At 40.5% G+C, this 26,441-nt stretch overlaps 1 protein-coding gene across 3 annotated transcripts; it reads left to right on the forward strand.

The window, feature by feature from the left end:
• Positions 1 to 3,708: 3,708 nt before the first annotated feature.
• On the forward strand, positions 3,709 to 21,405 carry LOC143285497 (uncharacterized). 3 transcript variants are annotated; one of them, XM_076592825.1, is made up of 11 exons: positions 3,709 to 3,759; positions 5,341 to 5,665; positions 6,290 to 6,400; positions 7,143 to 7,263; positions 8,917 to 9,093; positions 10,121 to 10,201; positions 10,801 to 10,938; positions 11,236 to 11,435; positions 12,623 to 12,928; positions 14,225 to 14,371; positions 19,200 to 21,405. In XM_076592825.1, the coding sequence occupies exons 2-11, from the start codon at positions 5,350 to 5,352 to the stop codon at positions 19,601 to 19,603; spliced, it is 2,001 nt and encodes a 666-aa protein (XP_076448940.1). In that variant the 5' UTR covers positions 3,709 to 3,759; positions 5,341 to 5,349; the 3' UTR covers positions 19,604 to 21,405. The 3 variants fall into 3 exon arrangements, with proteins under 3 accessions (XP_076448940.1, XP_076448939.1, XP_076448938.1); XM_076592824.1 differs by lacking the exon at positions 3,709 to 3,759 and adding an exon at positions 3,862 to 4,048 and having other exon boundaries at positions 8,920 to 9,093; XM_076592823.1 differs by lacking the exon at positions 3,709 to 3,759 and adding an exon at positions 3,868 to 4,048.
• Positions 21,406 to 26,441: the final 5,036 nt, after the last annotated feature.

Genomic DNA, 26,441 nt, shown 5'->3' on the forward strand with positions numbered 1-26,441 from the left:
AAAAAAAAAAAAAGAACGTTAATCATCAAGTTATATATTTGACTCCGGCACTGAAGAGAAATAGCTGCACTGACGTGATGGTGATAAGAAACTCTAGGGAGAGCTGGACAGTAAAGGTCTTCAGAGAGGAACCCCCCCCCCCCTCCCCCAGTCAAGTGTTTTGGCCCCAGGCTTACCTCCTTACACTCTAAGGGGGCTGGGCCACACCCAGGTCATGACTCCTGGATGTCCTTGTATTGCGCCTTTTCTTCTTCTTTTTTTTTCCTGGTCCTCAGCAGGTTCGAACCCGCGCCTCCAGGGTGGTCGCCACTTCACTGAGGACTGAGTCACCTTTCATGGCAGACGTTTTAACCACTGAACCACTGAACCGCATTGTACGCCTAGTTTGAGTAGGGAAATTTAATCCTTATGAAGTTTACTTTCAGTCCACCTCGACCAGATCAAGCTGGAACTCTTTCCTGCTGCTTCTGTCATTGCCTTGAGAGCCCATGTCCTCTCTATGCCAGAAATCGACAGCTGTTTCATGAGGCTGTAGGCAGATGCGCCCACAAACCCTCTTGCACCAATTTCTATGGCAATGCTTGCTAGACTAGCATACTTCTCGGTCTTGTAGATGTGTGGGCCAGTCCTCCTTTCTGCTTTCGTATGGCACAGTTAGCTCAATCAGAATCGCTTGTTTCGTTGCCTTAGAGTATGGCGAGGACTTTGACTTGGAAGCCAAATTCTCTCAGGCTGCTGGCTAGACTAGCATACTTCTTGGTCTTGTAGATGTGGGCTTCCTCCATTCTGCTTTCGTATGGCACAGTGAGCTCAATCAGAATCGCTTGTTTCGTTGCCTTGGAGTGGAGTACTATGTCAGGTCTCACGCCGCTCTTGCTGATGATTTCCGGGTGTTTCTTCCCCTCTGGTAGGTCAGCTGTGCATTCCCAATCTTCGGCACCATCAAGCAGCCCACGTTTCCATGCTTTGGGTGTTACAGTTGTTCCTGGCCAGACTTTATTGCCTTCTGCAGAGAGGAACTCTGCTGGAACTTCTGGTGGTGTGGCTGCTTCTTGGACAGTGCTCATCACGTCTGCAATTTCTTTTAGCACATTTGGTTGTGCCTCCATGTGCACCATCCTTGGCTCAACTCCACTTTGCATGAGCTAAGGACATGTTCCACTGTGTGTTTGCCATGGCAGAGTGGGCATGCATGGTCATCTGCTTTCCCCCATTTCACCAAGTTTGTATTCGAGGGAAGGAGGTCGTATACAGATCTTAGGATGAAGCTGATCCTCAGAGGTTCCTTTAGAGTCCACCGCCCTGCTGGCCTTGCTGGACTGCCTTCTGGACTCATTCTCTTCCTTCTTGATCTCCTGTATGATCATGTCTCTTTTTGCTTTCCCCTTTACCTTGGACCACCATTTCATCTTTGTCGATCCCAGGCCCTGTCTGTTGGGTTTGGGTGTGTCCTATTATTTCCTTCATCTTAAGGCTTTCTTTCGCTGCACTGATTGCCTCCGTGACCTTATATTTTCTGCCAGTCTTCAGCTTGGGTTGGTTGGATGTCACAATATTGTCTCCCGAGTCTTCGAGCATGCTGAGAAGTCTTGCCTTCCCTACCTTGTATTCTTCGACAAGGGATTTCAGAGGTAGCCTCAGCTTTGCTTGGTGACAGTAGAGGGCCACGTCAGTGAGACCAGGTGGGACACCAAGCCATTTGCGTGTCAGTGTACTTGTTGATCTTTGCCTCAATCGACTTGACTGAGCTACAGCTGATATTATATACCAGGAGAGGCCACATGAGTTTTGGTATCAGCACAGACTGTAGGCACCACACTTTGTAATTTGCCAGGAAGGCCACACTGGTCTGTGATATGCAGGCCTTCTTCTGCTGTCTGCTTGGTTTCCTTTCCTCTTTTTGTTTCTTTCAGGGACTCATCATACCATCTTCCAAAGCTCTTGACTGGTTCATTTGATACCATTGGAATGGCTTGGATGGCTACCAAGATCTTGTACAGTGGATTCGTATGAATTATCAGCGTGGGTATCCTTGGCACTGTGGTCTGCATCATGGCCTTGGTTTTTCGACGTCTTATGTGCTGGTGCACTGAGTGCGCTGCTGAACATTCGTCAGATTCTCCATACAACCCTTTTTGTCCTGTGGATCTTCAGTGCCACGCTCAGTGGATAATTTCCGCCCACAGACACACTGGAATTCCGTCGGTTCTGAAATGGTAGCATGTTAACCACAGTTTCCAGTCGTGATTCTGTTGGCCGGCGCCGATGCCGGGATTCGTCATTCTCTCCCCCTTTCGGTGAATCCTGGGAGAATCTCTTCTTTGAACACTGAACTTGTGGCAATTGATTAAGGGTAAGGTGGGCTGCCAACCCAAGGAACCCAAGAGTCTAGTCTTTCCCAGTGTCACTCGGTCTTTCCGGCCGAACGTCATTCAGACTGTTCCTGAAAGCCAGTGGCTTACCCATGTCTCAATGATAAGAAACTCTAGGGAGAGCTGGACAGTACAAGATCTTCAGAGAAGAAGTCCCCCTGGCTCACCGTGCCGCGCTGTCGACTAGTAGTGTTTTGGCCCGGCTTTACTCCTTACACTCTTATCATAGTGGGGCCAGCCAGCCGCACCCAGGTCATAACTCCTGGATGCCCATGTACTGCCGCCTTAAAAATTAAACTTAAAAAAACAAAAAAACAAAACAAACTGAAAAATATAGTTAGTTTATGCATCAGTACTCTCTGGATCAGACTATTGCAACTCTCTTCTCAGTCATCGGTTGTCCGCAGTGAGGACCACTCAGTACAGCAGGTACGAAACTGATTTATAAACTGACGCAAAACGATCCGCACACGGCACTGCACACCTTTCCAAGAGAGTTGCACTAGTTTAACTACCCATTGAGCAAAGAATCACTGAAATACAAAGCCACCTGTCTCTGCTACCATGTCGTAACTGGAACTGCACCCTGATACCTCTCTGACATCTTTCAAATCTGTGTACCCTCCCGTTCTCTTCGCTCTGCTGCCGATCATGTGATGAGCCTTCTGCGTCCCAAAATACAAGAGAGAACAGCACGGTGGTCAGTCGAGCCTTTTCATCATCTGCAGTTCAAATATGGAACTCTTTGCCCGACACCACATCCGTCACAGCCCCGCACTGTCTTCCTTCAGTTGAATATAACCTCAATACTTTCCTCTTCCAGCAGCCGGCTTCCTGTAGCCCCTCTCTCATACATGAAAGTAGTTAGTTGATTGTGTAGGTATACTAGTTTCAGTGTTGTGTGTGCGTCGAGTGTATTGTATGTATGTATGTATGTATGCCGTATGCATGTATTGTACGTACGAATCAGAATCAGAATCAAAATAAATTTTAATGTCAATTAAACCTTAACAAGGCTTATAAGACACGCATGCAAAGTTACACGAAACCACGCACAAAAAAACAACACAAGTTTGTCAGTATATGTGTATATGTTTATCATTGTGCAGGATTGTGAGTTGAGGACTGAGTGTGTTTCGTATGCGGGTGTGTGTGGATTGTAAGGCGCTTTGTGCAATGAGGAAAGCGCTGATAAATGTCCAGTTATTATCATTCTTGTTGTTGTTAATAATAATAATAATAAAAAAAAAAGAAAAAAAAGTAGTAGTAGTAGTGGTGGTGGTGGTGATGATGATGATGATGATGATGATGACAACTTCCATCTTTTCACCGGAAACAGCTTTGAAGCCTCTGTCGGCCAAAGAGCGACTCATTTCGGAGAGCGCAGGTATGTATGTTTTTTTGTTCCGTTCAGATTGAATTAACCCATAGGTATTTGTGCTTATTTTTGTAAGTATTTACTAGACGTATTGTTGTTTGATGTTTTGATATTGCAGAACAACGCGCATGACTTCAATCTAATGTAAAATTACAGCTATAAAACGGCAAATTTCGCGTTATTTTACAGTTCATCATGGCGACCGGTCTCATTCGCGCAATCTAATTGTTGTTTTTCAACGTCTGGAATTCATTTTGCCTTTGGAGACAAGCTGGTCACGCCACTGGGTATGGACGAGGTATAAATAGTACTGGTTATGCTTATGATTCATCAGTTATTGCCGAACAGTGCATAATCACAAACTGACAAACTGATTTCACATGTGGATCACAGTGTATCACGCTGCTATACTATGAGTATAATTATCACAATGTGTATCATACTATGAGTAGTATAATTATCACATTTCTCAGTCTTCATCTGTCCACCCCCATTGGCCTTTCACATGAGTTTTGTCTGACTCTTTGTCTCATCTCTGATCTCTCAGAGTTTCTCTCTCCCTCTCTGTGTGTTCATCTTTGTCTGTCTCTGTCTCTCACTCTCTTAATATATGTCTGTCTCCCTCTGTTTTACTCTCAGTCTGTCTTTAGGGGAAAAATTGTGGATATTGGCTATTGCCATCAGTATATGATCTTGACTGTTGACAGTACAAATTTTCTCATTTCTGATTACCATGGACTGATGGAGATGATGTACAGACGTAACAGAGTTGAGATTACTTTAGTTAACAAAAATGATTTTGACACCTGTTAGATGCTGGGGTGTGGCCTAAAATTGATATCACTAACAATGTGATGTTAGACTCAAGACTGCAATAATTATATTATTACACAAGGAATAAGTACTGTTACACTTGGCAAATTATCCCCTTTCTCAATTATCCCCTTTCTCAACTGTTACAGTTTGTGGAGTAGATCTGATTGTAGGCTACACAGTAATTGACTTCGAAAGCTGTTTTCACCTGCATGTTGGAGTGTGTGACTGTTTTTTTCTATAAACCATAAAGTTTGTTTACTATTGATAATTGGATTTTCTGGTTTAAACTTTAGATTATGTTTTGAAAACAGGAAAGGGTTAAATTACCCATGGCATGTGCTTAACTTTCATTGCTTTGGTGATGCCAGCACTACTACTAGGCAGTAGGAAATACATAACTGCCAACAAGCATTGGTTGGAATTATACATCATTTCTATATATATTATAAAACCAGTGCTTTGGTATTTACTATTTTTATATGGTATAAATCATTGCCATTCCCCTGTCAAAGAAAGGAATGTATTCACTGTTTGACAACAGGCATCAATTATGCCTGGTCAGATGCATAAATTTCTAGAAATTGGCTCCTTAGACAACCCCCCCCTGCTCCTCCCCCCCCCCCCCCCCCCCCGCCCCCAAGAAAAAAAAATTGCAATAATAATAGTGTAAGTTAAAAACAAAACAAAAAAACAAGACGAAGTCATGAGAATGGTATTGATTCATGATATGAACATAACACAACAGTTGATAATGATATAAATGTATTTTGACAGGAGTGTACAATGTCGTCACGATCAGGACGACGATCACGGAGTGGAAGCAGGAGTCGTGACTCGCGCAGAAGTAACAGAAAAGATAAAGACAAGTCATGGGTAAAGAGGAGTAGAAGCCGAAGCAGCTCAACTTCAAGCTCAAGCTCAAGGTCAAGGTCTTCTCGGCGGAAGAATCGGCGGAGTCGATCAAAGTCGCCTGTCAGGCCAGTCATAAGTAAAGATCCCAAATATGTCAATTCGCGTGTATTTGTCGCTGGTTTGGCGTCAGACAAATGCGGTGCTCCAGATCTACAGGCCCTGTTTGAAAAGCATGGAAAAATTGTTGGTATGTTGAATTTTCTTTCATGGACCATCTTTTTCTTGATATCTTTTTCAGATTAGTTGAATCAGTAGTAATTCTTCCAAGGAATTATTGAAAAACATTTTAAAATTCAGGCAGCTAATGAATTAGTCAGCTAATAGTATAGTTATGCTTTTCCAATCAAACTGAAAGGAATGGAATGGAAGTTGTAGAGTTCATTGGTTTTGAAGTATTTCATTTCTTTATGTAATACTGTATCATGTGTATGTAATTTTTGTAAATAATTAAAAAGTTGTAGAGTTCATTGGTTTTGAAGTATTTCGTTTCTTTATGTAATGCTGTATCATGTGTGTGTAATTTTTGTAAGTAATTCAGAAAGTTACTGTTTGAATTATCTGTGATGGAACAAATGTCATATCAGTGTGTTCATTTTGGATTCTTTTTTTGTTGGAAACTAGAAAAGTTACAAAATGTTACGAAAATGAGTTATTTTTCTATTTTTTTTTAATAACAAACATCCACCATGCCTCCTCCCTGAAAAAAGAAAAATTTAAGATATCATTATCAATAAAATAAATTAAGAGTGATCTTATATTGTATCAGTTCTTACCTGTGCATACACTGGTGTGAACTTGCTGGTTTCTGCAGATACTTTGGTCCATCACAACGGCTATGGCTTTGTTCAGTTTGTGAATGAAGATGATGCCAAAAGAGCTGTTGAAGCTGAAAATGGAGCCTCATTTTTCGGCAAAACTCTGAGTGAGTATGATGGGTAGTTTACTCACAGTATATATCTCCTGACATCACTGTGTGCTCTCTGTGATCTTTTATGACTTTTGTTAGCAGTCAAACCTGGTGTGTTCCATGTATCAGCCAGTCTCTGTGTTCTACAAATCTCTTTTGACAAAAAACTAAAGTTATAAAAACCTTTTTGGTGGTAGATGAATCCTCTTTGTTTAGTGGGATACAACGTTTCAAACCATAGGCCCGTTGTCAAGTTATGAGAAGAAGACAGTGTGAATAGGAAAGCCTATGTGAGAAAAGGGTGATCACATCTCATTACTTTCTGTTTTGTTGGACCATGCACACTAAAACACTTGCTGATCACCATTCAGTGCAATACATACTCTCTCTCTCTCTCTCTCACACACACACACATACACACACTCTCTTTTGACAGTATCATCAGTAAAGGCTTACTGGAAAAAAATGTTTGCATTTTACAGTGTGTAGAAGCTATGGATTATGGTTAATTACTGTTACTGTATTGCTATTACACACGGGATTAGTACAGCTGTGATTCATTATTACCACATTACTCTCTAAGTTAATGTCTTTTTTAAATTGTTCTGATGAGTTTTCCTTGTCTTCTCAAGTTCTCTGGTACCCACGTGAAATGATTGGATTTCAAATTCCTGTCATAAGTCTCACAGATTTTGTGTCATATTTGGAGGGAATCGGGAATGTATTTGTAATGTAACTGTGACGTGTTGTTCTACAGAGTGTAACATGGCAGCGAACAGGAAGAAAGGGGAGGAAGGGGGAAGAGGGGGTGGTCCAGGCCCAGGCCCGGGCAGTGGAGCGGGACGGGGAGGACCAGGCTTCCCTCCTCATGAAGACAGGTAAATTTCACAGCTCTGGTCAGTGGTGCTTCTTGAGTGTTATTGAGTTGGGTTTTTAACTCGTGTGTGTGTGTGTGTGTGTGTGTGTGTGTGTGTGTGTGTTGCTTCATAAAATTTGTTGTTTTTTCATGTCATATGTCACATACCTCCAGATAAAGGATATTCATGTTTAGATAAAATGTTAAGATTTTTCAGATATTATTTCTTTATTATTTAAGGTTTTTGTTGTTCTTGCTTTTTTTAAAATTAAATTTTTTTTTTTTTTTTAAACTCAATCATGTTGTCAAAATGACCGGGTTTCCACTGATAATCGCACTATTTTAAGCAGTTCTTAAAAAATCACAAAAAATCAACCACTCACCCTACAAACATAAAACACATACCAGTGGACATATATAACAATGAATTTACTAAAAATGCTTACCTTAAGTGAAGGAACCACATGGTTTTGATGATACAGGTAATCCAGTATGATACACATTGGCAGGAAAACAAATTTTTTTTTTTAACACAGGTAATCCACTTCTTCATGCTCTGAATCCTACACTGGTTCAGTCACACTCCTGTACTCTTGGTTTGATGTGCTTGTGATACTATTTAATTTATGCATGCTGCATAAAAAAAAGGTATTTGATTAGAATATATTGGAAAAAAATTAACAAAAAACTGATTGCTGCTTGCAGTCTTGAAACACACTGAAAAACATTTGCCGGACTGTACACTCATAGGAAAAAACACCACACATACACTTTTTTTTACACAATGCACAGATTGTCCTCATCTATTTCCATCTCCTCGGGTTCTTCTCCATTAGTTGGAGAATCAGCCACTGCAACAAGCGCACGTGTTGGTGTCGAGTTTTGCTGACCGGTCATTCTGCCTTCGTCATCTTCAGTGTCTGCCACTTTGTCGTCGATTTTATCAGGAATATAGTCGGAATCAGAGACCGAAATTTCATCACCTGCATTGTCGAACAATCCAACAACGGCATCTTCATCATCAGACCCGGTTTCGTGAATCAGTTCAAGTGCTTGAGCCATTCTTATGTTCCGCACAAATCGGTTTCGCCTTGGTGCCGCCATGTTGAAAACCATGTGTTGTGATTTTAGGGTTGTCCGTTTCACGGACAAAGAAAACTACTACAGAACGAACGGACAACGGTCTAAGGGAAGGAACTCGCAAGAAAAGTGTCTGAGTTATCTGGAAATTGTGAGTTATCGCCCTTAAAGTAAGATCGGTAACATTAAAAAAAGATCAAAACCTGTCGTAACAATGCGTCCGACATGCTTTCAAGTGAGCGGAATAGTGTCAGAAATCGGCAGCTGACCAGACGTTGTTGAGTTAAGGTTTTTCAGTAGTTTGACTTTTTTCTTTTTCTTTTCTTAAAAACGAATGTGTTTGGAGCATAAGCATGTAATGTAAAATATTCTGTTGAGAAGTTGACTCACAGATATATTCAGGATATGTGTATGTCATGAGTATTTTATTATGCATGAATAAAACTGACTGGATCTTGTCCAAGGTTGTCCTTGATTCAGACAATCTGTCAGTTTGCTAAATGGCAGTCATCTCATTTTGACATTGGGGCATTAATAATCTTCTACATTTGAATCAGTGTCCAGTTGTCTGAGACATTTTCAAAACTGACTGTAGCAGGATTATGAGGGGCCATTCTCCAGACCACTTTGGGCCTCCTCCATTTGACGATCCCTTCATGAGGGGGAGGGACTTGCCGCCACCGAGAGAATTTAGAGATATGCCACCACATCCCTTTGGCAGAGACTTCATTCCCCCCCCTCGAGGCATGAGAGATCTGCCCCCTCCTCCAAGGTAAGCCTGACACATTGACCACAGGTGTTATATTTATTATAAAGAAAAGAAAAAGTTCTGTGTGAAGTTATTATGAATACTCTTGAGACTCATTTCTGCCAGTGTTTGCAAATGGTATGTTTTTATTGCATGTTTTTGTTTTTCAGTTGCTCCCCCACTCCCCCACCATCCACCCTCAGTCTCCCTGAATTTGTGATTATAATACATAAGTTTGTATCTTGAATATTTTTCGTTCTTCTTTACCGTATTCATTTCACATCCCCCATCAGATGCTGGGGGTCTTCCAGTATAAATAGCATCCCTTTATTTCTGCCTTTTTTCTTCCTTCACTGTTGACTCCTTTTCCTGCCTTCCCAGTCCATTCCCCTTTTTTTTCGAGCAAGCCTTGACACTTTTTTTTTCTCTTGTGCAGTCTATGATGTACTATGTGTGCTGTTTTGCTCTGGCAGCTAGATAGTGAAATTGTAAACTCTGGAATGTGCACTTGCTGTCCATTCTGCAGTGATATTTGCCTGTATGACCTTTTTTTAATGTATTATTTGTTTGGCTTTGAAGTTTGGTTTTTTAATTGTTTTTTTAAGATTTTTTTTTTATAATCTGGGGATGATAGATTAAGTGCAATGGCTGTTGTCCTCAGCATGTTCTTATTATTTAATCTTATTTGCTCCTTAGCTAATTATTTAAGATAATGTGTCATGAAGTGATGAACTGTGCTTTGTGGGTTTGTGTTGGTGATTTCTTATTAAATTTATTTTTGTTTTTATTTTTGTAGATGTGAAGATTTATGTAGACACGGTTGAGCGTTTGTATGGTTTGACAGTCCTGATATGGCCCTGTGTGGTCGGCTGGACTTAGTTCTAGTAACAATAAACAACAATTCATATTTCATGCCACATATATTGTTGAAACACATGTAACGCTACAGGGTAAGCACTATATAAATGTGCATCATTATGATGATGATGGTGATGATTATTATATTTACTTTCTTCAAACATTCATTGTAATTTGCCATCTTTCTTTGCAGAGATCCCTTTTTTGATGATCCCTACAGACGACCTTTTCCACCAGACCCCTACTATGACAGGTTCCGGGATGATCCCTACAGGTCTGGGTTTTTTGTTTGTTTTTTTCATTCTGTTTTTCTTTTTTTTTGTTGTTGTTTCTAGAACTAGGGCAGGAGTACTACAGTACAAAAGTGAAGTTGCGGAGAGGGGAATGTTTGCAAGGAAATGAACTTTGAAAATATACATATCCTGAATAAAAGGAATTTGTAGAGAGGGAAGTTGCTATGCGCATAACAAGGGGTTGAGGTAAGGGGAGAGTGCTTTATACAGAAGATAACTTGGGTAAAATGGAACATGTCACATACTTGTGAGCTTGAGTAGAGGGGAGCATCTTTGTTGAAGTAAACATGGTAGGGGTGGGGATGATGAATATGCGAAGATAGATATGGTATACACTTTACGGATGGAGAAGGAAGTCATTTACTCCAATTTGCTGTCTGGATGCTTCTTTATTGCATAAGCTGCATGTGCAAAAAGAATACTGAATAAGCCCATGAAAGTCTACAGTACACTGTAGGAAAATTTGTATGAAGGCGTGGAAAAGAAAATGAAGGCTGTTCTTGAAAGAAAGTGTGTGTGTGTGGATGTGATGTATGTATGAAAATCACTGTGTTAATTATATAATTTGTTGTTAATACAGGCGTGACCCCTACAGAGTGGATCCCTACAGAGATCCCTACAGGGATCCGTATGGTCCCAGCCTCCTTGATCCTGTCGCAGCTCCTAAAAAGCCTTTAGCAGTTGACTGTGAGATCATTGTCATGACGTCAGAGTTGAGGTAATGCTTTCAGATGTTTGTCTTTTTCTCTTGATAACTGTCTGTGTGTAATGAAATTTGATTGCCTTTTCCCCATGATAGCTTGTTGATGTGAAGCAACTTTTGGATATTTGAGGCTGAAGAGAGTGCGTTTGGTTGGTTAGTCAGTTTGTTGGTACTCTGATGGGTAAAAAGATAGAGGAAAAAAGAGGATTGAAATATTGTCTTTTTATTGTGTTTTTGAGGGCATAGATGGGGTGAACAAGTGTTGGAAGGCTTCAAGAGATAAGTGAGGATGTGTGGTTTGCATGTTGACAGGCGGTATGCGGACTTGGTGGAGAAACGTCTGAAGAACATAAACCTGCTGACGAACGTGATGGTGATCCAGGAAGACAAGACTGTCCAGGAGCAGGTGGAAGAGGCCGCCTGCAGGTCCTGTCTGTTTGCCATCGTCATCAACAGCCAGAACGAAATCCATCGCTCCCTCACCCTCAACATTCTGCATGGTGTCACTCAGGGTCAGTTGGTGACTGGCATCTGCTCCTTTCTATATTGTTTTTTTTTTTTTTTATACACAGTAAATGTGGTGCAGCATGTATGGATCTGTCCGTACACACTGAAACCTCCTTGGAACTGAAACTGGTGACCAGCAGCAAAGGGAGAGGAGGGGGTTAGATGGGAGATGGTAACAGGAGAAGGTTTGGCTCTCGTGTGTCTTTACAACATCAGTGTGTTCATTGCATGTCAAAATTTTAAACATAGGGTTCAGTTCACCAGCCTGAACCGGCTGAAAATACAAGTAAGGGATATGATTTATTGTGCTTTGTGTACTGTTGTCCTCCAGATTACTTTCTGTTTATAGTGTTTAAGTTCTTGATGAGTATTCACTCTGAAGTTTATGTTTAAAGCGATTGGTAAGTATTCACTGATTCTGAATGTACTATCCATGGCAAAATAGGACCAGATTGAAATGTCCAATTTTCACGACCTTAGATTTGCCTTGACATAACAGTGAAATGTCAGTTTGTTGCCTTGTTCAGTGATAACTTGGACACAGTTAGCGTGCGATTAAGTTCAATAGAAACTTGTTTTGATTGTGAGATGCATCTGCTTAAGATCAGTTGATGCAGATCAGATGTTGTCTTTTCATAGTTATGATCATTTAACAAAAAATACATATTAAAAAAAAAAAGTATGATTTTATGCTTTAACTTTTGCAGGTATCTAAGATTGTTTGCAGTTTGCTCTATTTTATGAAAGTTTTATCCATTCTGATGGTATGGCAGATGAAGAGTTTTTTTTTTTTTTTATTATGGAAAAAAAACATTGGTCAAAGCCTGTATTCTCAGGACACATTTAAAAATTGAATTAAAATATTAAGGATGGAAAAAAATTGATTGGACGAAACAGAATGACTTGCTACAGACAGTACACTCACATAGACAGACATACCTACACACAAGGAAGGATTGTCTGTTGTGATCAGGTTGCATTGGATGTAAAAGCACACGTACACACAAGCAGTGGTGGTCTGTTATGGTCAGGTTGCATTGGATTTCTGAATGTCAAAACTGTTTGGCAGCAGTTCTGTCTGTAAAATTTTAATAAAACATGTTTGAGATGAATAATCAGAAGTAATACTATATACACATGCATGTGTCAGTGTGTGAAAGGCAGTAGCTTCATGATTGCGCTTCTTCCTCAGAACACAGAAACATGCCACTAGATGATGCGGTGGACCTGGTGGGACGCAGCTTTGAGAAGTTCCTGACTGCAGAGAAGGAGAAACTGGCTGCCCAGAACAAAGAAAAACCACCAGAGAGGGAACCGAGTGGTGGTGGTGGTCCACCTCATCCCAAAGACATTGCTTTTTTCCTGAACCTTTTGGTGGAGAACCGACCCCTTTCTGCTGAGGAACTGGACAAAGTGATAGTGTACCTGCAAGAGAGGAGGAACAGATTGTCAGGGGTTGACAGATCAGCAGTCGCTCTCAAAGAGAGTGAAATACAAGGTTGGTGGTGGTGTATGTGTGTGCTTCACTGTCACTGAACTGCCATTGTGCAAGGCAGTGAAGACTTGTTTAGTGGTGTATGATGTTTTTGAGCTGTTTATTATGAGTAACGATTTATGTGTTCCAAATTACCGAAGAGGGATGTCAGATTCCTCATGGCTGAACAGGATCTAGCTTGCTTTTGGAGAAGGGAGAAAGGGGATAAGACAGGTTATAAGACAGCATGTCATTCAGAATTTGGGAACAGAAAAAGTATTCGGCATCTTTCAATGTTCGCTTCCTCAGGGAGTGTGATTTGTCCTCAAAGGGGCAGGGATAGACCAACTTTCCATATTATTCTCTTTTTTGTGAAATTGTTTTTAACAGGTCATTGCACATGAGCATGTGTATACATGCACACATACATGATAACAAATGAAAAAAAAACTGACTTGGGTATGTTGAAAATGTTTTTGATTATGATCTGGAATTGGAGAAGTTGTGCCCTTTTAGTTTAATTTTGCTGGTTTGGCTTGGACTGTGGACTGTCTCCAGTCTGCCAATGGTGATGGAAACAGCTAGCTTTAGTGTTCCTCTTTTCCACCGTTGTCTTTGTTCCTGGATTTTTCCTGTTTTCTCTGTCATCTGTCATCTCTTTTTTCTTACTGACTGCCTTGCCAGTCCATTCACCTGCATTTTGTCTATAGAAAGTCTTCAGTTTGGGGTTCTTTCTTTCTAACTTGATAATCGGGCATTCTTATTATGGTGTATTCTTTTTTGTACCTTGGATATAAGTTGCCTTCTAGCATTTTTTGGTTTTGTATGCATGTTTTTAAATATAATTTTGTGTATCAATGATTATGTATAATCATGCTTGTGGTTAGTTACTTAAAAAAACAAAAATTCTCTCAAGTAAAATTGATGAAATGGTCAGTCAAAAGCATGCCCTAGGTTTATGTGTTTGAATATGACTGTACTAGTGCCAAATTTTGTTTGAATATGACTGTACTAGTGCCTTATTTTCTTTGAATATGACTGTACTAGTGCCAAATTTTCTTTCCCAGGTTTCTTTCATTTTGGGTTCTGTTGGATTGATATTGACAGTGTTTTCACCCCTGACATGGCCCAGTGTGGTCGGCTTGGTTACAATTAGCAACAATGGTAATAACAAAAAGTGTCAAAACAAGCATTGCAAATTTGTCATTGATCATTGGGTTAAAAAAACAAAACAAAACATAACAGATTACAAAGTCTCATTATTTTTCAAAGACTGACTATCCCTTTCTGAATCATTTGTTCTATTTGTGGCTCCTTCAGGACTGCAGCGTCCACAACAGCAGCCCCTGTATCAGCAGCAGCAGGTACAACAACCCTACTATCCACAGCAGCAGCAGCCGTTCTCCTCAGCATCTACACAGGATGCTCTCAGTAAGACACTGAGCATGATTAATGGAGCATCTACAGGTAAGTCAGGCGGGTGTCAGGGGCTCTCTGTGTCACTGTTTATTGCACTTTGGATGTCTAGGGATTAGAATGTGGCTGTCTTTTTTAGGGTTAAACTAAGAGATAGGAGGAGAAGTTGTGAGTATTCCACAACAAACTGTCCTACAAGGGCAACTTTGAGCCAGTGCTGCAACTTTGAGCCAGTGTTGCCTAGCGCTTCATTAAAACAAAAAAAGTGATTGATACAAGCTGTGCAGAGACTTGGGAGTGAATTAGGTATTTGCTCAGGGACATTGCTTTAGATGTTCCAGAATTTGTGGTTCTGCAATACAACAACAACAACAACAACAACAACAACAACAACAACAACAACAACAACAACAACAACAACAACAACAACAACAACAACAACAACAACAACAACAACAACAACAACAACAACAAAGGATTGTAGAAACTGCAGTGCAGTTCAGATGTCAAACCTGTCATTTTTGGTGAAGCCTTTAAAGAACCACCACCAAGCTTATCCTCAGTAAAAGCTGTTTGTTATGTAATTGAGAGATTTGTTTTTGGGAGATTGAAGATAACTGGCCAAGTGAAAAGCTGAATGTACGTTCATGGCAGATAGGTGATAACTGTAAAAAGGAAATCTGAAAGCCTGTTTGTGAGATAGAGAGTACCAAAACAGCATGCCCATGACTGGGGGAAAAAGCTTTAGCTTCACTTGCATAATCGGACACAACTGACAATCGTACATCCATGTACAACAGCTACAGGAATACACAGAACACCAGCTGCGCCTGAAGTCATATGCAAGAAATTAAGTGCTGCAGATGCACACATAGCTATATACTGGCCATCCAGAAAGATTGTGTTTACAGTTGAGACGATGGCAGTTCTTCAGGTGAAATTGCATGTGTCCAAGTGTGGTGAAGAGTTTGGTAAGGAGCAGTGACCTGGGTGTCATAGTGATGTGAGAGACCACCATCATTCACTGTGAAAACAATGGACTGAGGGTTTTTGGCCCTCATGGAGAGAAGTGGGGCCTGTCAGCACAACACCAGGCTTGTGGACAATTATCTTCAGCTGTCTGTTTACAAGCTGTTGGGTGGGACATGTTGGGACCTTTTAGGAAGACGGGGTCTGACCTTTCAGCACAATGTGAGGCCAGCAGAATCATCTCCTTTCTTTGGTCCAGCAGGATACCTTGAATATCGTCAGAAATGTTTGACTTGTTTTGAAAAGAAGAGTTAAAAATGTAGTCATTTGAATTCTACATTGATCAAGCGGAAACAAGAAATTCTCTCAGTTCTGCCTGGGAAAACATCATTATTTTCAACTGTAGCCTGGTAAGTTGTTGATGCAGCATATATGTATTTCTAGCTGTGGTACTTGAGGTTTTCATAAAATGTGCAGAAACAGTGATGTCTAGAAAATCAGGGAAGTGTTTTTGTTTGCCTTGCTGTTTTCTTGATTGTAGATTTGCATATGTTTATAACATTTCAATTGATGTACAAATAAAATGTTTCAGAGTGTTTGTGTGAGTGTGATGACATTTGCTTTAATTGTTTAAATTACCTACACTTCAACAATCAGCAATTCAGTATTCAGCATCTATATTTTTGACGTACAATTGCACAAAGTAGTTCTTGAACTCTTTATGATAAGAAAAATCCCAAAATAACTGAAATATTCAGTTTGCATAAAATCTGAATTTTGCTTTTTGCTTTTTGAAATCTTAGCTTTAAGTGCAGACAGATCTTCTTTATCATGAATCACTTTTGGAATGTTGTTTAACCCTTAGGTCGCTTTAGTCACCGCTCTGCCACTTGCAGTGAGAACACCACAGTTGCTGCATGGTGACTTGTAGCCTGTTGAATGCTGCTGGCGCCGGTTGGCGACTTGAGGTTTAGATTTCACAAACTTGAGGTCTGCGCCAATTCAGGAGCTTGAAACCATCACAGAGCTCCAGCCCCTTGAGGACTGCAGAGACGCCAAACTCCTGACCCAGGCTGCCAAGTTCAAGAGGTTGCAAGGCCACCCCATGAAGGACAGACTGTCCCAGCCAACAAAAGGACGGCTGAAGAGAGGGAGCTTCATACACCACAGCAGGATCCTAGAACGGCAACATCAGGATATCCTTGACCATGCCCCCAAAGTGATACCCTGGTGTCTTGCCGTCCCTGCCTGGAGCGAAGGAACCCCTCCCCTCATCCAGTGCAGCATCCCTGGTGTTGGCCCCAAAGATTCCCAAAGCGGCCCTGAAAGAAAGTCTCTCACCCTTGAACACCTCCACATCCAGTTCCCTAAAGAGTTCTGGACTCATGTCTACACTGAAGGCTCTGCGACAGATGCCATTTGGAACGGAGGGGCAGGAGTCTATGTTCAGTATCCAGGAGGCAGAGAAGAAAAGATCTGCCTCGCTACCAGCCTGTACTCCACCAATTACAGAGCTGAAGCAGAAGCCTTGAAAACAGCAGCAGCTCACATAGAGGTCAGCTCCTACGCCAGCCACAATGTTGTCTTCCTGACCAACGCCCTGTCCATCTTGCAGGCCCTTTGGTCCAACAGAGATCCAGAACTCAATGATCAGTCCTCCTCTCGCCTCCCTCTGCACAAGTCACATCCTGCAGTGGATTCCCTTGCACTGCAACGTGCTTGGCAACAAGACTGCTGACTCACTGGCAAAGGAAGGTATTACGAAAGAGCAGATGGACAGGTCTACCAACTACTCTGAATCCAGGACCATCATTAAGGTCAAGCTGCAGAACAAGTGGAAGCAGCAGCATCCATGCCACAACAGACCAAACCCGTACTACCTGTTGACTCGTCAAGAGCAGGTAGCCATTTTCAGGCCCAGGACAGGCCACAGCCGCCTGAAACACCACCTATGCACGAAACTCCGTATGAGCGACACAGAGCAGTGCCCCTGCAGAACAGGCAGCCAGACAACAGAACATCTGCTGCAGTCCTGCCCGCTCCACCAAGCACTCCGAGAGAAAACCTGGCCCGACCCAATCCCAGTATCAGTATCAGTAGCTCAAGGAGGTGTCACTGCATTCGGACAAATCCATTTATGCTACACCACATCTGCCAAGCAGATGCCTGACCAGCAGCATAACCCAATGCGCTTAGTCCGGCCTTGAGGAAAAGAAAAAAAGATGAAGGAGACAACAACACACTTGTGCTTCTCTTCAGTAACACCAAACTCAACTGGCACTTCCTGCCTCGTGAACTGGAAACATCCTCATTGATTAACCAACTCTTGTGTGGTTTGGAACAATTTTCAGTGGGTTTTTAAAAGTTAGTTTGAATGATGGCGAGATCTTCAACCAGTTCAGGTTGTAAGCAGCAGTCTCGCTATACCGGACAGTAAGCTGCAAGTCTAACTGAAAGTTAGCGGGCAGAAAAAGACTTTGCTGCTGACAGTGACAGTGGAGAACAGTTCGTGCCACATGGCAGCGAAAAGAATACCCCACATTCCCACAGGCTGCTCTGCTGCACAAGCGGTTTTCAGCTATTCTGTGCAGCTGACTTAGCCTGCAAACAGCTGGTAGCAGCTTGTATATAGCTGGTGATGTAAGGGTTAAGTTGTTTTATAATAGCTAAAAGAATTAAAACCTCTATGAATAACACAATGGCAATCAGAAACCAAGAAATTAATTAAGCTTTTTTTTCCCTTCTGTAAATGTAATTTGTATAATAAATTTGGAATGAATCCAATTTTTCTCTTTTTTTTATGTGAGTGTGTGTATGTTGTGTGTTCTTTTTCCTTTTCTTTTCTTTTTTTTTAATTGGGGGTGTGGGGAGTACTTTTTTTCTTCCAAATGATGAAAACATGTGTATGACAGAAACAAATATTTCTAGTGGCATTGTTGAGATACCTCTTCTCCTGATTTTCGTACATAGAGATAGACAGGAGATAGAAACATGTGCGGACCGTCGGTATCGGCAGCTATTTATTTGACATTTAACTACACATACTTTATCGTGACCCATGTGTGTGCACAAAACCACGGCATGTTATGTTCCTGACTGAGAGCTGTGAGGGGGTCCAGGTACTGAAAAGGTTGTCTTTTGGCTGAGTGTTGATAAGCAGTGCATCTCTTGTGTGATGATATCTGTGTGTGTTGAGTGTTTGCTTTCTGTTGTCAAAGCAGTACATCTCTTGTGTGATGATATCTCTGTATGTTGAAGGTTGAAATTTTCTGTTGTCAAACTTTAAAGTGTAACGGATGAAAGTGAATTGTAAATTGACTTGCATGTTACCAGATTACCTCCCTTGGTGTACTAAAATTGAGTGTTTAAATATGGTGATCAGAGGTGAATATGTCTTCATACTGGTTTAGTAGTATATGTATGTCTTGTTGGTGTATGTGTGGTCATTGTTTAATATTCTGACTTGTGATGCATGCGTTATTTTGATGATAGGAGGAGGAGTGTTGTGGATGTGCACATGCACTCAGATGTTGTAAGATGTGGTTTGTACAAAAAATTGTGAAGGTCTCCAGTGGTTATTCATGTTAGATAACTTGTATTAACCAGATAGTCGTCATTAGTTAATATTAAAATAACCTGTGTTATCAGTTAGTGCAATGGTGTAATAAAGGAGACAGTGAAAGAAAATCACTTGTTTGCTTTTAAGTTTCTATATCTGTCTCCAACATTTTTCAGTTTAAAAAATGGGCAAAACCCCCCAACTGCACCGAACTTGTGTGTTGTTCACTTGTTCAGATCATCATATGAATAGTTCCAGTATTGTTTGTTTTGTTGTCCTGTAAGTCGCGAAGTGCGAGTTAAATGATCAGATTGATATTTCGGGTGATAGCAGTGCGTTTTTCTGTTCCAGCTCCCACCAATAACTCGGTGCCACAGAACACCTTCACCTCACACGCCACTTTGTTAACAACGGCCACGGGGGCTGCCCGGCCCCCACCGCCCCCACCCCCACAGCCCCTCCCTGTCTCCAGCAGTGGGGTCTTGAGGGGGGCAGGTGTCCCTGGCCCCTCCCACATGGCTCCCCCTCCTGCTTCAGGCAGTGGCCTCGTCATACCCTCCACGCTCATCAACTTTGACAACCCTACCGTGCAGAAGGCCCTGGACAATCTGATCCAGAGCGGACCCAACCTGTTGAAAAACATCTCGGCCACAGCAGGTCAAGGGTCATGGTCAGGTCAGGGCACGACCCTGGCCACATCGCAGCAGTCGGTAGGTAACATGGGGGCTGCACAGCATCGGCTGGCTCCTTATTGACAGCATGGTGGATTCCTTGTCTTCTGTAGGAGGAAGGGGGTGGGGATGTGGGAGTGGGGGTGCCAAACTGGAATCTGCTTCTTCTGGCAGACTGATAGATGACTATATTGTTCCGTAATCTTTTAGTGTTCCCTCCCCAGTCGTGTCACTGACCTCTCTTGTGCAGCAGCTCCCAGTGCAGTACATTGTGTCATGGAAGATTTTGTTTTGTGAGGGACAGAGAGCTTTGTCGCTCTGGAAGGTAAGTTAAACTGAGATAGTGGGTCAGTGGTAGACTTAGGGATTTGGTTTGCACAGCTACACAGTGTCAGTTATAGAACTTACAGTGAATAGGTAAAAAAGGGATAATTTTTAGGGTCAGAGGGAAAGTACTTACGACTGGTTTTTTTTTTTAATGTCATTCTTTGTTGAAAATGGTAGCTATTTTTAGGGTGGTCTGCATGGTGGATTGAGTATGGAGTTATACAGTGCAATGATATTAATGATTATATATTTTTTGTTTCTTGTGCTTAATGTACAGCACACCACAGACACATTCAATGCAGAAAGATGCATAAAGAGGCACTTTGTGTCCTTTGCATTTCCTAAATGGAAGCCTGCTGTAGATGATAGAAGACAATGTGCCATTGAGCATTTAAAAAATGCCTATATAACAAGTGGGTTAGGGGGTTGCGTGTGTATGAATGTGACTGATGAGGGCATGTGTTTGTGAAATCCATTCTCAGCATGTTTCATCAAAATGATGATATCGATGATGTTTTTGTATTCATAGAATTAACATTTAGTTTGTTGGTTCTTCATCACATAATCAGCATAGTCATCAATATCATTATTACCAGAGGCTTTCTACATCATTATCCTCAGTGTCAGTTGTATCATTTGCTTTGTATCTAAAGTTATATCATTAACACATACTTTCTACACCATTATACTCAATGTTAATTGTATCATTGTTTCCAGAGTTCTTGTCATCTTGCACATTAGAACTTGTCATACAGATATCGCACCACAGTAGTGCTGATCTACTGAAGTAATTCCATTCATTGACTTCGCCATTGTACAGCTCATAAGGTCATCTTAATTAGAAACATTTTACAGTCACAGTCATATTTACTTACACTATCATCAGCCACAAATTCATAAGTCTAAGTGATATGATAGTAGGCAGTTCTCTGAAGAAAGGCAGTGTCGTCATTAAATGAGTTGCACTGGTTTCAACTTCTCTCTTTATTTGGAAAATATTTTGCAGGGAAAAGATACAAGCCTGTCCACTGACGTATGTTCAATGTAGCTTCCTTTGGAATAATTGTGCTTTGGACATTTTGATTCTTATTGAATGGTGACGCCAGCATTTTTTAAAACTTGAAGTGTGTTTTTTTTTTTGTTTTTTTTTTTTCAGTGGAATGTCATCGTCATTTTGCTAACCTGTATGTTCCATGACAGGTATTGGATTAAGGTCTTTAGTTACTAAGAATATAAGATGGAATAAATTAAGTTGGTTTCTTTGAATTTAAGATGGAAATAGTTTTAATGAGTCCTAATTCATTTAAAAAAGATTCTTTTTTATTTTATATATAGTTATTATTTTTTGTTTATTCATTAGTCTAATGTGCATTGTTCATCCATTTTCTCCTACTTGAATTTTTGTTTTGTTGTGGTAATGTGTGAATGAATTTGTATTCCTTAGAGAGGATGATGCGCATTGGAGTGATTGAAAACTTTTGTCAGTGAACATAGTGTTGTCTCAGTGTTTGTCACAGAAGTTTGTTCTTTTTGGTGAATAAAGGATTGGTGTTGTGAAAGTTAACAGTGGTCTGTGTAAACAGTGAAGCTGTGTTGTGTGTTCGAAAATGATGGTCAATAAAGAAATAATTTGTGGAAACAGTTTGTGTCTGTATAAGCAGAGTGGACGGAGCTGTGGCATCATGAGATCAGTTACTGAATGACACACGAAAGGAAATGTAATGACTCTATCACAACATATATCTCTGTCTGAAATTTGGGTTACTCTTTTTTTGAGAGAGCGTTTTGCTGCACTGCAGTGCTACCCATTTTCTTTCTTTTTTTTCAGTCTGGAACTTTGAAGTGTATTTGTTGCACCCAGAACCTTGGTTTATTGTCTTATGTGAATGACTAAGTGTAGGGTTCTTTTATGTGTGCTAAGTGCATGCTGCACCTGGAACCTTGGTATACTATCCCATGCAAATGACTGAGTGTCAGTGATTTGGCAGCACTGTGGGATCTTCTTTTGTGCGTAGCCTGATAGCAGCATGACGTGATAACTCCTTGTGACATGTCCATGCTGTTCATCAGACTGAGTCTGGTATGGCTGCAATGAGCAGAAAAGGGAAATTGCAGGAGTGATATTGAGTCAGAAGGTAAAATGGTGGGGGAAAAAATCGCAATGAATAAAGTGAAAATGCTATATAAAGAATAAACAAGAGAGGCAAGGCCTTCAAGACTCACTTGTGATACACTTAAAAAAAAAATCTAATCATTAAAATGTGATCTCTATTTGTTATTATAAAGCTTCGCATTAAAAAAAAAAAAAAAAAAAAAAAAAAAAAAAAAGAAGTCCTAACCAGATTCGAATTAAGTCCCCTAGTATTACAGAGTACTTTCCCTTTTTTACTATGCGCCAAAACATTTGCAAAATAAATAAAACTTCCATGCTTAGCAAAAGAAGTTCCTGTTTGAACAAAAAATGATAATAATGACTGCTCTTGTTGTTGGGTCAGAATATCAGATCAAAGTGCCAAGTTTAGAGAATACAAAAAATATAACAGTAAATGCAGTTTGCATATAATTAGGCTTCATTTTTTAAATTTTTTTGTGCCCATTCCAGAGGTGCAATATTGCTTTAAACAAGATGACTGGAAAGAACTGAATTTTTCCTATTTTTATGCCTAATTTGGTGTCAGCTGACAAAGTATTTGCAGAGAAAATGTCAATGTTAAAGTTTACCACGGACACACACACACACACACACACACAGACGACCGAACACGGGGTTAAAACATAGACTCACTTTGTTTACACAAGTGAGTCAAAAAGTAAAAGAAATTCTTATCCAACAGGTCATGGATGAAGCATTTATTAGACACCTACCCTTTTGTACCCATTTCTCTCCTTGTGCCCCCATTGCTCATTCAGAGCCTATAGTCTCATGAGCACCAAAAACGTTTAAGTCCATGTGAAGAATTCTATTTCAGTTGGTCTAATGGTCTAGCAGATATTTAGAAATGACAAATGAATTACAGAATTAGATACAATGAATGAAATACTGAGCCAGTGTAGAGATATATATATATGGAAATCCTACCAACACACCATGAGCTATGACCTGGGTGTTGGACCTTCATTTGAGACAGTTGATTTGGGCTCATTGAGTAACTTATGTCAGTTTAGTAAAAAGGGGGAAAAAGATGCAGTCCAGAATTGCGACAGTCAGGGAACTTCTTGTATGCTGATTTTGACAATTATTGTTTTTATCCAACCCTCTGAGACCTTCTCATGCTGAGTTGCTCAATGCTTGCTTCATCAGACAATCGGATTCTGTTTGGAGAATTGGGCACAAACACATGGATTGTTTTCTTGAGTTCAGGAATATGTCTGATCAGGAACTAAATCCATCCACTGCTCCAAGCATAAACAAAACAAGCAATACAACACACACACACACACACACACAGAGTTGAAGGTTTATGTTCACTGCTCTTCAGAGCTGAGTTTTCACAGCCATATTTTTCAATTTTTTCTGGTTCAGACCTGTGTCCAAAATGGATTTTGACATCACCACAGAACAAATAAAAAAAAAAAAACCCTAAGAAAAACAACCCCAAACAAACCTGTGCAACTTATTAACAACTATACTCGAGTGCACATCTTTTGATACAATCCTATGGATCAGGAGAAATTTTCAACTGTGAGCATGGGCACTTGCAACAATTCAGTGACCTTGATTTTTTAAACCAACGATACAGAGAGAGTTTGTTACATTTACCAAGTACAAGAAGAAGAAAAAAGAAAAAAAAAGGGTCAGGCAACTCCAAATATGGCAAGCAAAGACCACCTGACCAATCAACAGTTGGTTTGACAATAATAATGATAATAATGGATACTTATATAACATGCTATCCAGAAATCTGCTCTGAGTGCTTTACAAAAACACTTTCGTTTACACAACACATTACATCAATGTTACATACACGCACCAAAATGTGACTAAACACACACCTGTTTACCACGACAGGAAGAACGGACATGAAGACTGGGAGTTCCAACATTGAGGGTAAGGGTAAGGGTGCTTTAAAATGAAAGATTTTCAAGTGATGTTGAAGGTATTTTCATATTCAACAGGATAATTATGAATTTTAAGCTGCACAACTGATCATCAAGAAAAGTCTTTTGGTGACTTTGCAGACCTTGATTTTTTAAACCAACAATACAGAGTTTGTTATATTTACCAAATAAAAAGAAAGAAAAAGAAAAAGCCATAAAAAAAAAGAAGAATAAAGAACTGTGGTCCTGTGCAAAGGAACACAGAATAAACAGTTTCAGCAGCTCATGTATGGAATGTGCTGCAAGGTGCCTTCACTTCTAGCGTGACCAAGCAACATTAACTCACTCAGTATGGCCAGTCCTCTCTTCTCCTCTACACAGGCCCCTCGGATGTCCAGTGGGTGTCTGAATGACCCAACCTTTAGCTTCCGTCGTCAGAATTGTGGTATTCTTTGTCAACGTTCACCTCTTCAGTATAAGAGCCTTCCGCTTGCAATATTTTGATGATGGTAACTGGGGTGAAACGCTGTTAACGTCGTCTCTTTCGCCGTTCGTATGGAGAGAGTTGAATCACCATCATTCTGTTCATCTGTAATTAAAAAAAGAAGTAGGGTAGGTATGGGTAATTGCGAACAGTGTCTAGTACCGAACGATTAGTATACTGCCCCACTTCGAAGCATTCTTAACGGTTGCATTTCACAATTTAACGTGTGCTTCGACCTTTTTCTAATACTTTGATGAACATTCATTTCCAAGAAACAGTCAAACACTGGCTGTTTCTGACTATTTCCGCGCTCTTTCTTCTCTTTGCCCACCACTGCTGACCAAAGTTAAAAATGTCTCTCAAAATCCTAAAATCAATGGAAGTAAGTTGTAGGACTTTGACACACTTTGAAATTGTTGATTTGATTGGATATGTTGAATGCGCATTGCCAGTGCTGGGAGAATTTAAGAAAGCATATTGTTGACTTTTGTCTATTTGTGAACGATGCTTCACAGCTACTGAGCACTCTCAAAAGGGTGTGTTTGTGTGCGGCGTGGGGTGTGTGTGTTTAAATGTCTGTGTGTTTGTGTGCATGTGTGATCAAAACCAACAATACAACAGTCTGGTGTGATGTTCCAATGATAAGTTATGTCTAATGAGTTCAAGACCTGCTTCTGTTTTAATTGTCAACATGTACCCAAAGCAGTTGTTTGCAATTAGACTTGACCATTCACATTTACCCTCAGGCACACTTGCCATTTCAAATGTCGACAAAAAGTAGAAAAGAATGAGCAGATGAACTTTTTCTGGTGCAACCAGTTGGAAGCCTTCGAAAACAAAAGAATTACATTTGACTATCGTACGACCTGTTATCTTTACAGTACACACGTTGAACTGGTCACTTCGACTGGATCGTTCAATTACCTATACCTACCGTATAGTTTTGATGACATTTTTCTAGCGAAAACAAAGCAAAACAAAACAAAACAAAAATGAATGGGGCAGCAAAGGTGGTTCATCATATACAAAGAATGCCACAACTAACATATTTTTTATTTGCATTGGTTCATTGGAAAGGGGAATGGAACTCACTGCCCCACACCCCACCCTCAGCCCTCACAGCACACTTGCCAACTCCTCTGCACACATCTACGCACTTTCTTCTGCATCAAAAGCGTATTTGTTATCATCGGTTTCACAGACTTAAAAGTTTGCCACATGACATGGTTCCATCACCAATGACCGTGAAATGTCAAGAATTTTCTTAAGTGATTTCCACGGGTAAAAATCACGAAGAACTTAACAGATTCAGAGTCAAGCTAACAAAATTTATGGTTTCGAAGATAATGGATAAGCATTAGTGGTTTTCTTTATTTAAACAACAACAAGAAGTTAAAAAAAATAAAAAAAATAAAAAATAAAAAAATGAAATAAAAACCTTGCCATCCATGGGTCCATACAAATTACAACTTCACAAATGATACATGGCAGAATCCGAAGTACAATGTAGAAAAACATTTATGGAAGTATTAAATGAACCAGTTTTAAGTGCTAACGAGAGACAACAGACATCAACAGCATCTCTGTGACTGTTGTCTAGCCTCAACCTTCAATGAAAATAACTACAGATTTTAGAAGACAGACTTGATTCCTGAATCTACAATACAGTGCATTGGAAATGAAAATGGTAGCTTTCAGACTTTTAAAATAATATATTGTTTACTTGCTGTTGTTTTTCACTTCAGACTTTTATTGGGTGTACTGATCTTTATCACATGATTTAACTACCCAAGGGGTGCTTGAGCCCACATACCCTTAACCAGACCAGAGAACCATGCCCACACCCAAGGTTAGAGAGCCATGTACCCATACCCAGGCCATAGACTCATACCTATTCCCAGGCCAAACAGCAATGTACCCATACCCAGACAAAAGAGACATACCCATACCCAAGCCAAAGAGCTGTGTACTCATACCCAGACCAGAGATGCTTGTACCAAGACCAAAGCCGCATACCCATACCCAATCCAAAGCACCAAGTACCCATACCCAGGCCAGAGCCATATCCCCATA

This window comes from Babylonia areolata, chromosome 9 (assembly GCF_041734735.1).
Source record: "Babylonia areolata isolate BAREFJ2019XMU chromosome 9, ASM4173473v1, whole genome shotgun sequence".
Classification (NCBI taxonomy): Eukaryota; Metazoa; Mollusca; class Gastropoda; order Neogastropoda; family Buccinidae; genus Babylonia; species Babylonia areolata.

Excerpts from the sequence above, each read along its gene's own strand:
- LOC143285497 (XM_076592823.1), top strand. Across the intron at positions 9,094-10,120 it reads GATCTGCCCCCTCCTCCAAG|AGATCCCTTTTTTGATGATC; the intron begins GTAAGCCTGACA and ends CTTTCTTTGCAG. Across the intron at positions 10,939-11,235 it reads GTCATGACGTCAGAGTTGAG|GCGGTATGCGGACTTGGTGG; the intron begins GTAATGCTTTCA and ends GCATGTTGACAG.